This window comes from Micromys minutus (genome assembly GCF_963924665.1).
Source record: "Micromys minutus genome assembly, chromosome: 19".
In the NCBI taxonomy this organism is placed as follows: Eukaryota; Metazoa; Chordata; class Mammalia; order Rodentia; family Muridae; genus Micromys; species Micromys minutus.
In genome coordinates this window covers 40,609,224-40,621,631 of record NC_137954.1, presented here as the reverse complement: position 1 = coordinate 40,621,631, position 12,408 = coordinate 40,609,224, and the positions used below count along the sequence as shown (strand labels likewise).

General features: G+C 42.7%; 1 protein-coding gene across 1 annotated transcript; it reads right to left on the bottom strand.

The window, feature by feature from the left end:
- Window positions 1-4,264: 4,264 nt before the first annotated feature.
- LOC308433257 (olfactory receptor 9S13-like) lies at window positions 4,265-5,224 on the bottom strand (the record flags this gene model as incomplete). Its single annotated transcript, XM_080933263.1, has 1 exon — window positions 4,265-5,224. One exon carries the CDS (start codon window positions 5,222-5,224, stop codon window positions 4,265-4,267), a length of 960 nt encoding a protein of 319 aa, XP_080789389.1.
- Between the last annotated feature and the right edge of the window lie 7,184 nt (window positions 5,225-12,408).

Below are 12,408 nucleotides of genomic sequence, written 5' to 3'. Positions count from 1 at the left end.
GGACCATCAGGATTATGGTGGGGTCATCTAAAAAGGCCAATGGTCCTGATCAGAACAGTCTCCCAGGTGGTGTGATTCCCTCCCCACTCCCAAGCCTCTCCAAAGCCCCTTTCCCACTTTCCCATCTGTTTAAAGAATGCAGTTTCTTTAAGCAATAACATTTCTGCTTAAAGGAGCTCACAATCCAAGCCAGTAGAAGTAGCAGCTCTCCAAACTATGGGACAGTGCTTCTCCTGGACTACAGTGAGCCTTTGCTTCCCTCAGTAGCTGACCATCTGTCCCCTGGGTGACAGCATGCCAGTGACTTTGCTTGATGTCTTCATACACCTGGGTCAGAATACTCACCAGCTCTGGACTTGACACGATCCCTGATCAGTCAGTAGTTACATCTTTAAAAATAAATAATTTAACTTTTAAGCTACATACGAGTGTTGAACAGCTTCTTGCTCACACCCCTACACCCACTCTTTACTTAGCTCACTCCCTTGGTGTTGCTTCCTGTTCCCCCAGTTTTGCTGCTCTGGTCACGGCATAGCTCCGCATACAGTTTTATGTATCTATGTAAAATCTGGGACCCATGAGTAACAGAACACAGGGCACTTGTCTTTGGTTACTTAATATGACTAGCTCCAGTTGTATGTAGGTTGCTGGACACCCAGGTTGGTTGCATGACTCAGCTTTTATAAATGGTGCCACAGTACAGGACATTGACTAGTATCTCTATGATGTGCTAGTTTCAAGTCCTCAGAAGAAGTCCTCTGGAGTATATGGAAGCTCTATTGGTTCTTTGAAAAACCCTCATACTGACTTCCATAATGAATTGATTAGTTTACCTTCCCACCAGCAGTGTACGGTGGTTTCCTCGGATCCACATCCTCACCAGCATTTACTGTTTTTTGTTTTCTTAATGGTTCCCATTAAGACAATTTTGTTAAGAAAACAAAATTGTCTTAATCTGAGGTAAGATTTCAAAGTTCTTTGTTTTAGGTGCATTTATTTGGTTTTTCAAGACAGGGTTTCTCTGTGTAGCCCTGGCTGTTCTGGAGCTTGCTCTGTAGACAGGCTGGCCTGGAACTCAGAGATCTGCCTGCCTCTGCCTCTCAAAGGATGAGATTAAAAGCATATACCACCACCTCCCATTTTAAGAGTTGGTTTTTATTTTATGTGCATTTGTCTGCATGTATGTATGGGCACCACATGTGGGCAGTGCCCATGGCAGCTGGAAGAGGGTGTTAACCCTTCTGTGACTGGCATAACAGAAAGCATGTAGATGCTGGTTTCTCTGCAAGAGTGCCAAGTACTTTTCGCCTCTGAACTGCCTCTAACTCCTTCCCTGTTCTCCTAAATTGCATGTCTCTGATGGCTAGTGAAGTTGAACATTTCCTATGTTTATTGACAATTTGTGTTTTATAGTTTGAGAAATGTCTGTCTCTTTCATTTATTAATTGGCTCATTTGATTTTGTTGAAACATATTTCCTTTTTTATTTTGGGAACTTTATAATAAATATAATGTGTTTTCATCAAATCTATATTTCAACTGCTCCCCAATCCTGACTAATGCTTTCACTTACCAATTTTATGTGTTCTCTCTCTCTCTCTCTCTCTCTCTCTCTCTCTCTCTCTCTCTCTCTCTCTCTCTGTCTCTCTCATTCACTGAATCTAATTACTGCTGCCTGTATATACATGGGTATAGAACCATAAGTAGGCATAATTCTTTTTCAACCTTTCCTCCTGCCCACCACACAGCAGAGGTGGTGGAATAGAGAAGATATTAGGATGTGGGGGAAGTGGAACTGTTTATCAATAGTTTTTTGAGAATGAGCATGATCATTTTTGTTAGCAGTTCAGTCCTGTAGCAAACACCAAATACAAACAGACAGTATTCTTGTTAGCCACAGAGAGGCTTGACTGTTTGTTCCTCTAGTGACAATCAGTACAGCATTATCCTCTCCACCTTGGAGTATATCAGAACGGGTCACATGTGCCTCTGCTGTGTTTCTACCATTTGTATCCTATGAGGAGCACCCTATGTAATATAGTGGTTAGTTTCCCTCCAGAAACATAGAGTCTCTCTGCATGGCACATGGAGGGCTAAGTTTCTCATCACTCAAAAAAAGTTGTTAACCATCTTAATACAACACATCTGGTAGACAAAGTCAACAGAGTAGTTGAGGGAACTGTGCAAGTGTAGGGGAGAGTTCACTGGGATTCTTACGCATTGATGCTTCATACTATGCAGACAGGAAAGTCTGGTCCCAAGGGTGGGATCTAAGGCCTCCTTTCCTGTCAGCTGGACAGGTTGGGAAAGTTTGGGGCTATTGATGAGACTTGAAGACTCTTGACTACTTGGTATCTAGGGTAAGATGAATAGGAGAAGTTTGGGTGGAGTTTCATGTGAGCCTAAAATGCCATTTGGTTTGGCTGTTGGCACGTGTCTCTGAACAGCTATTCTTGTTGTATGCTTATTTCCGTGTGATATTAAACAGAAATTTGATTTTCTCCTGTTAGGCTAGTTATCTGGATTTTATTTTCTTTCCCTTTCTTCTGTTCATTCTTTCTTAAAAAATCAGTTTTTCAACATTTCCATCTCAAGCTTATTCTAGGTAGAACACAGAAAGCAAGAACCAGCTTTAGTCTGTCTTGGGAGTAAACAATTTCCAAAGACAACACTTTAAAATCTAACCTCGAGACATAGTACTACCTGAAGACCCAGTTATTCCACTTCTGGGCATTTACCCCAGAGATACTCCAACATACAACAAAGATACATGCACCACAATGTTCATAGCAGCTCTATTTATAATAGCCAGAAACTGGAAAGAACCCAGATGTTTTCAGTAGATGAATGGATACAAAAATTGTGGTACATTTACACAATGGAGTACTACTCAGCTATCAGAAACAATGTCTTAACAAAATTCTTAAGAAAATGGATGCATCTAGAGAATATAATCCTGAGTGAGATAACCCAGTCACAAAAGAACAGACATAATATGCAGTCACTGATAATGGGATACTAACCCCAGAAAGCTCTGAACACCACAGAAACAACTTCCAGACTTTGTGAAGTTCAACAAAAAAGAATATACTTTAATTAAAATAGAACTGTATCACATCCCTCTTTCCTCCCTACAGCCCCTCCTGGTCTCTCTCCTATCCTCTCAAATTAATAGCCTCTTTTCCTATATTGTTGTTACATATATACATTTGTGTATGTATATATATACCCACAAATACTTAATTACAACCTTAAAAATGTATTCATATACTTTTATGGAAATATGGTGAAAATTTGTACATTTATCTTTGTTTTTTAAAATAAAGTAAAAAAAATAAAATTAAAAAATAAAAATAAAATAAAATAAAATCTAACCTTGGGGGTGTTTACTTAGGTTGTACAACAGCAACAGCAATGGTTTGAGTGTGAACTGAACAAAATAATATGTGATCCCAACACATTCTGTTTCATCAAGAGCCCATGTTTGATGTTCCTTCAGATATTGGTAAATCTGCTTTGCTACCTTGGTGTTGTGACCAAGATTCCAACTCGAAGGTTACCGTAACTGTGTATGTTCTTAGATGCTCAGTTAGCTGTTGTTTACATAATAAAGTCTTCCCCAAAAGGAGTTATTTCAAATTGATATATAAGATGAGAATTTACATACAACTAGCTCACATTTCCTTTTGCTCATGATGTAATAGGTAAGTAAATAAAGCAGAAGGCCCAGGGCTGAGCCACCTGTCCTTATATACCACTTCTACAGTCAGGTGATGGCTGGAGTCAGAGAGGAAGTTAATGTAACTGCATTGCTCAGAGTGAATAACCAGTGAGTCCATTAATGGGGTAGAGATGAGAGTTTTAAGTTGAAATGGAACAGGGATTGGGACAGAGGACAAGTGACCTGGTGTGTGGTCATGCTCATCACAGGGGGCTTCCAATATAGTTCTATCAAACAACCCAAAAAAAACCCTTCTTTTTGATGAAAAAACTGGTCCTGGGGGGGTGGCTATTTCAGCCTCCAAGGAACAGCCTCATCCTTGTAGATAATTATCCTAATACAGTGGTGTCTACACTGAGAGACTTTGCTGCTCCTGGAATACAAGTGGAAAGAAGAAGACATAAACAAATAGAAGAAGGAAGAAAGTATGCAGGAAGCTATCCAGAAGCAAGCAAAAAAACAAGATTCACAACACACATAAGCTGTCCTAGTGATGAGACTGTCTTTCACACAGCCCTTCATTCTCTCCCCAGGATAACTTCCTTTACATGGTTGCATGTCTCTGTCTCTGTCTCAACCTCCACAGGGCATCCTTCACATCCTTGTTCCGTAGACTGTAGATGAGGGGGTTGAGCATGGGGATGACCAGGGTGTAGAAGATGGAGACCACCTTGCCTTGCTCTTTAGATGCCACACCTCCTGGCTGGCCATATATTGCAATCCCAGTTCCATAAAACAAAGACACGGCTGTCAGGTGGGAGCCACAGGTGGAGAAGACCTTGTGCCTCCTGGATCCTGAGTGCATGCCAAGGATGGTCACAGTGATGTAGCCGTAGGAAATCAGGATGACTAGTGTCGCCCCCATTAGAATGAAACCACAGATGGCAAACATTACCAGCTCATTGACAGAGGTGTTGGCGCAGGCAAGCTGGAGCAGTGGGGGGACATCACAGAAGAAATGGTCAATGTGATTGGAGCCACAGAAGGGAAGTTGAAAAGTGAGGCTGGTTTCCACAATGGAGTTGAGGCAACCTCCACAGTAGGCAGAAAGCACAAGGCATGCACAGACTGTGGGGGACATGGTCACTGGGTAGTGCAGAGGACTACAGATGGCCATGAAGCGGTCATAGGCCATCACAGCAAGAAGTAAAGCCTCACTCGTCCCCAGAAAGGAGAAGAAAAACAACTGTGTAGCACAACCAGCAACTCCAATGACTTTGGAAGAATAAAAGTTGGCCATGGCTTTGGGGGCAATGGCAGAAGAGTAACAAAGATCGACAAAGGACAGGTTCTTGAGGAAGAAGTACATGGGGGAGTGCAGGCGGGCATCCAGGGTGATGACCACGATCATCGTGAGGTTGCCCAGGACGGTGACCACGTACAGGACCAGGAACACAGCAAAGAGCAGGGCCTGGGTCTCTGCACTTACCCCAAATCCCACCAGCACGAACCCCTGCAAAGACACTGCAGTGAGGCTTCCATTCCTGTGAAGTGCTGTGGCCATGAGTCACGGCAGCTGAAGAGAGGAGAGTCAGGGCAGAAGGGAAGCAGTTCTCAACTCTAAAGGCACATGTCCCACGGAGTGCTGAGATGCATCTGTGACATACGCTCCACAAGTCCAGAGGCCTGGATCGCCTTCCAGATAGACCAGTGTGGCCTGGAGGAGGGCATTTCCCCTGAGTTACTTAGTTCTTGAGGATGTGCTGAGCCCCATCTATGCAGAAGCCTGAGCTGAGCTCTGAGAATACAAAGAGGGTTTCTGAGTAGAGTGACTCTCAGGAACAGTCTTTCAGTGTCCCCATGTTTGCCTCTGAGTTGCTTGTTCTCCACCTCCAGGGGCTTCCTGGGTGATGCCACTTTAAAAGACATCCTCCAGTTCTGCACTGTCCTGTCTCACTCACTGACCTTAGAATGACAAGAGAACCTGCTGACCTCCAAGAAACCGGGGTAGGTGATCTTGTCATCTCTAGGCTGGACTCAGAGAAGGGAAACAGCTCTCTCCAGACTGGCCATATCTGTGTCTTCTGCTGGACTCCTGACCTCATCTGGACAGGTCTGACTCCTGGTGGACAGCTATGATCTGTGCTGTCTCTGCTTTACTGAGAGTGTAAGGTTCTTGCCAGTGACAATGTGTCAGAGATGGTAGTCTCGGCCCATGTCCTGACTAACACCAGGACTTGGACCAAGGCATGTTTGGGTGTTGAACATTTTATGGGTTTCGGTCTCACTGCCAGCTCTATCTCCTTACCCACTTCATTTTTTGGAGATTTAAAGGATCCTGTCACACCATCTCTATCAGTACAGACGTTCTCTGAATTCTGCTCCATACCTCACAGGCCTCATCATAGACCCAGATTCAAGACACAAGGACCCACAACCCTCTGGGAGTTGAGCTGTATGATCTTTCCTTCTCCAGGCTGGAAATACAGCAGGGAGCAGCTCTTCCAAGGCTGAGGCTGAGCCACCGTCTGTGTCATGTAGGTCCAATGTTTTCTATCCTAAGCATAAAACTGAGTACCCATCAGGAGACTAGGAGATTTCTATCAATGGCTTGTTGGTAGATAGACCCGGGAGATGAAATATCTAAGTTCTTTCCTGTCAAAAGCTTCAAGAATGGGTCCTATATATTTGGGACATCTGTGTACCCTCAAAACCAACCTCACTGCCAGCTATGCTCTGCACTTCAATTCACGATTGAAGGAATTAAAAGATCTTACTCTTTCCCATATGAAAACCAAATAGAGTTGGTTCTGCCCAATGCTCTCAGACCATCCCTCTCACTTTCTGTTGCAGTGCTCACAGCATTGAAAATCTCAGAGTGTCCTGGATGGGGCTCACTGTGGTCCCTGCCATATTGATCCACACAGGACTGAGCTGGGAAGGTGCTGTGCTGAGGCACATGGGTAGATCTGTGTGATGTTCATTCTCTCTCATTCCAAGGGTAGGAAAGTTATCATGCTGGGTGAGCTCATTTTCAGTGCCCGCAATTCTCCTCCACAGTTCATTTATGGGCCTGAGTTGCTACCTGGGGGTAAGGGATCACATCTAATCACACCATGCACAGCAAAGCTAACTTTCCCACTGAGAGCTGCAGGATGTGCTTGGAATGTCTTTGTGCTCACACTCTTGACATAATCACCAAGGGTCACAGTACTACTGTGATTTGATTTCCATGGTAACAATAATGGAAAGGAAGGCTGGTCTGTTGCTTCTTGTTAAGCCCAAAACAAGCTTTATCTCTCGAGCTTGCTTATCTAATGCCATTTCTAGGATGAGAGGGAAGCGTGGGTGGAGGACATTTCTCTCCTGTGAGAGAACTGAGTGATCATGATGGTAAGGAACAGCCATTGCTCACTTCAACCTGACTCCTGATTAGCCACTGCCTCCTCTGAGCTACCTGGATGCAGAGCTTCAGTGCACCTGCTTTTAGAATTGGAGCTTGTGTTAAATAAGCTTGAACGAGGGTAAGGTCCCCTCAAAGCTGTACACTCTGAACTGTGTCAAGGCCAAAGATGTTTAGGGCAATCACATGTCAGGTTATTGATGCAAGTTCCAAGCAAGTTCCAAGTGAACACTGTTTACCCTTCTGATCTCTGCCTACCTGATCTCCTACTCCTCACAGGTGACACCATGAACTTACCTTTTATGAGTGAATTAGGTCTACCCCGAAGTCACATGCCAACATCCACATAACCCAGTACCCATGCTGCTGATCTTGGTCTGTGATGACTGAGGAGGACATTTAGTTGATCTTGCTTTTTAATCAGATTATTTATAGGTTGCTGGGAATTGGAATGAGATGATTGTGAGCATAGGTTGTAAGCTGATTCCACATGAGTATCTGGGATATGCAAGTTCTGGCTGTGACAGGTTCTGTGTTTTGTAAAGAATGAAGCTCAGTTCCTTACCTTTCCTACTCTCCTGTCACTAAAAGTAGGAACCGATGTGGAGAGGTCACTGTGATGGAGAGGATGCTACACTTCTAGCCATGCTGGGGCTCTTGTTCTCCAATGGCCAATTAGGAAGGTACTGCCCCACTGACAGCTGGGAATCTAACTCCCTGGGCTCTAGAGGTAGAGACTGGCTGTAGCCAATCTCTGCTTCATCACCATCCAAGACCTATGGGTTGGCAGGAAGCCTCAATTCACAGGGACCTCTGGAGGTATCATCAGGATTACAGCAGGGACAACTCAGGAGCCCCAGTGTTCAATGTAACTCATTAGAGCAGTCACCTGATGGCCAATGTGGCCACAGCCCATCCTCCTGTTGTTCCCTTCAACTTTCTGTGTTGATATGAAAACTACATTGTAAAAGTCTCCTTGTACGGCATCTGGTCGTTCAATTTCCATAACTGAGCACTGGCTTTTCTCAAGCCATTAACTCTGCCAATCAAAGTCCCTGAGTGTCCTTAGAAGCCTCCATAAATGAGCCCCACCTTCCCCCCTTGTTCTCTTCCTGATTGTTTCTGTCTGAAGAAATAGAACCCAGTAACTAGTGACCCAATAGAAGAGTCAGAAAAGAAATTATGGAGTAACCACTTCACTCCTAAGCAGTTAGCTGTGTTCCCACACACAAGTTGGGGTTCCATATGTCCTCATGTTCCAAATCTCAACATGCTTTGGGTATTCTCCGAAGCACTTCCCTGGGATTAAGGAAGCAACCACGTTCCTTTTGATGGGATGACAAGGTCATGAAGTCCCCATCTGAATTCTGAGAGTCAATCTCTGTGTTCTTTCCAATCCTGGAAAGAGTGTGTGAGGACACAATGGAGCCTTTGCTAAGACTTCTGTCATTTATGTCCTATAGGTAGCATCAAGGCTTTATAATATCAACCTCCATCATGATCAACATATCCTGTTTCTTTTAAGACACAGAATGCTTGTGCAACGGAATAGAGGTGTGAGTTTACTTTATGTGGAATTGGATCAGTGGGTAAAATGCTTGCTGCACAAGGTTAAAATCTAATGTTAAATCAGAAAGTGGGACAATCTGCTCCTGTGGTTTTCAAGTCTTCAAAATTGTTTTGAGAAACAAATTTGAAAATTGTTCAAAAAGATGGCTGGTAGAAACCACAAATTCACTGTGAAGAATTAAGTACGCATGGAGGAAGATGGTGGGCATCAGAAGACCAGACTGCTGGAAGGAGTATGGGGGATGAAGGTCTGCTCCGTGAGGCCTCAGCTGCACCAAGACCTCTACTTGCACACTGGACTGGGGGAAGAAATGTTACAGTCTGACAAAGAATTTGTCTGCATTAAGTCATGTCCTGTGAATTCAGGAGATGCTGAATTTAAGAAGTTGATAGACTAATTTGTCTGCTGGAAGGAGTTTTAAGGGGCTCCACATTCAGGCTGTGGAATGGTTATTGCTGGCTACTCCTAGACAAGCTTACAATGAGTATTGGAAGCAAACAGTGAAGCAGAGAGATTTAAAACTGGCAATTCAATCAGAAAGGTAGTGTAAAACTGGAACTAAGGAAGACACAGCACTTGCAAAGACTCATAGGGATGATTAGAGAGAAGCATAGTACTTTATTTATAGCAGGGCAGTAGCAAAGATGTCCTGAGCAAGGTTCAGGAATTGGTCCATCTCAGGCTGAGAACCATTGTAAATTCTCTGAGAGACTTCCTTCTCACAAGAGAGCTTCTAAGATCCCCACTCACAGCAGCTGCCTCGAAGTGTTTCCCAGGAGTCTGTGTTATTGTACTCAACTGCCTAAACACTCAAGCAGCAGTATGGACTGAGACAATCTATTGCCTCAGCTGAGGTCAGCTATTTACATATCCACTAGAGAGTGGTTTAACAGATATGCAAATGCAAGCACTGTTAGGTCCTGGAGGCTTCCCACCCAGATAGCAGTGGGGTGTTTGATAATGGAGAGCACAATTTCTATACTTGTGTGCAGTGCTCCTCAATGTCATGTTTAAATCATGGGCTGTAGTAGAGACCTCAGGAACTTGAGGTACACGGGATATTGTCTAGTCCTGGCTGTGATAATGCCCTATAAGCTCCCACATGCAAGACCATGAGTGTGGTTTCTCAAGGACATCTTGATACCACATGCCCTGAGGAATAAACTTTGTACTAGAAGCATCTGCTGGATTTGGGTCTTACATTTCGTCCACTCTTCCTTTCTATGCTCCCATTATCTCTTGGGGAACTGTGTGTTCTATGTCATTGTAGTATGAAATTTGTATGTCTTAGTCATGGTTCAATTACTGTGAACAGACACTATGACCAATACAACTCATATAAAATAAATTTAACTGGGCCCTTGCTTACAGATTTGGAGGGTGAATATATGATCTTCATGTCTGGAAACAGACAGGTATAGTGTTAGAGCAGTAGCCGAACATCCTGAACCGTAAGATGCAGGCAGAGGCAGACAGACAGACAGACAGACAGGCAGACACACACACACACACACACACACACACACACACACACACACACACACACACGGGGGGGGGGAGCACAGCATGACCTCTAGACATTGCAACTGGCTCACTATGATAGGCTTCCTCCAAAAAGATCATGTCTCCTAAACTTTCCCAAACTTTTCCACTAACTGGTGAATCAGCACTCAAATACATGACCCTGCGGGTGTCACTTTCCATTCAAACTATAAGAGGTGTTTATAAATTACTTTAATACATTCTAAACATAGCTAAGATTTTACTTTAATTCTCTATGAGTCTTTGGTCTTTGAGTTTTCAATGATGTTCAAAGTGATCAGAGTTTGTGGACTGTTATATATGGCTAAATGTATCTTCCATCATGCACTGATCACAAGCCTTAGGGCAGAGGGATGGAATGTCGAAGTTTAGATGCAAGAATACCCTTTGTGATCACAAGTGTGAATTTCCACAGGATAGTAGCATGTTTGGAGGAATTTATAAGATTCGTGTCAATTGGTGTAAATGACTTTTTAGTGAGTTTGTTGCAGTTTTATTAGCCCAGCTATCTCCAAAATAACCAAGACTGGACTAATAGGTTTATCTAGCTTAAGGGTACAATAACTGAGCAGTATTACTCTATTTTAATATTCTATGCTAATCTGGGTGCTTCCAGACAAAATCCATCAGATACTCACATTTTATGGCTTTCTTTGTTCCAGGTGTTTTTTTTTTTTTTAGTGTCTCCTGCATTTCTCTCCATAGCTAATCACCATTTCCTCTCTGTCTTGAACCCTCCTCTGGCTAGGAGGAAGTATAACCCTATTCTCTGCCCTGCTCAGTAATTGACTGGTCAGCTTTCTTTATTGACAATCAGAGAACAATTTGGTAACAATGCTAATATAACATTAGACTGGAGAATCTTAGACTAAGGGTTTCAACCAGATATGGGAACATAGAATTCAGCATTTTAATAATACATGGAAAATATTTACACAATGCACAATAGCATTGTACCTATGTTTCTCTCTTCAAGATTGCCTCTTCTTTTTATTTGGCAACTTTGGATAAAGTATTTTATTAACTGTTCTATTTTAGTGAGTTCAAAGTTCACTATCTAAACATTCTTTATCCTAACTTGATAGAAGTTAAAATTTTAAATTCAAAACAATGTAAGTTTATACAGGAAACTATGATCATCTACTCTTCAATCTCATCAGAGACCTGAGAAGGAATGAGTATTATCTGAATATTCAGGAAGTGGAGGCAAGCAGCTTCCAAATTAGAAATGATGAGAAAAGCTGGCTTCCTGAACAGTCCTAAAAAGTTTCTCTGTGTCTTAGAGCATCATCTTTAGCCTTCTGGCCCAAAATACCTGATAGACCTGAGAAGCAGGAATTATGAAGAACTGACTTACTTTGGCCTTTCAAAGCTCAGCAGCTGACTTCTCTATACCTTGATTGTTCAGTTTGGATAACATTTGGTCAGCAGTTGTGGCAAGGGCATTTTCTTGGCCAAGGGCATCTAGCTTGCCACAATGAATCAACTCCAATGGAAGTCACTGATGCTCATCTTCTGTTTTGAAGTAGAATGAGGTTGCTTCCAGTAGCAGAACTGCCTCATTGTCAAAAAATGACTCTAATTTAATAAAATTACCAAAGTAAAATATCACCTACATGTAGAGTTAATAACCTATCCAATTTCCTATTACTTATTGATTCTCCCATTGCAAAGGCTCAAAAACATTCATCACCCACAAAACACCAAAAACCATGCACTCCACCTCTCTAGTAAAGGGAGTAGTTTTAAGATTACATGTTGTGATTTAGAGTGTCATTTTTATTTTTGGGGGTCCTCCAAAATGATATATATATTTTTTTACCAGCCAAAATAAAGCTACCTATATCATTTGCTGTCCAGACTCTGTATAATGAGAAAGATTTGGTGTTAGTTGAAATGCTGATTGATACAGTCTGAAAAGTGGACCAGTTGGGGTTGGCAGCTGCCTCTGAAGCAGGTCTTGATGAAGCACTGAGTAGACAGTCTACAGTAGGACCAGGCAGATGCTGGAGTAAACATCTTCACCATCTCATCCCCATGAGTGAATTTTTGTTAAGCCTGCCTGTTGGGTTCTTTTTCTGTGAGAATCCAGTTTTTCTTTTCCTGTGGAAATAATAGCATATTCTCTCCCACCACACAACACGGTTTTATAAATTTTTATCTGCTCTGGGAGAACGTTGAATCTTCTGTTTATTAAGCATGGATGTCTTGCTTCTGATCCTGTATCCATTAA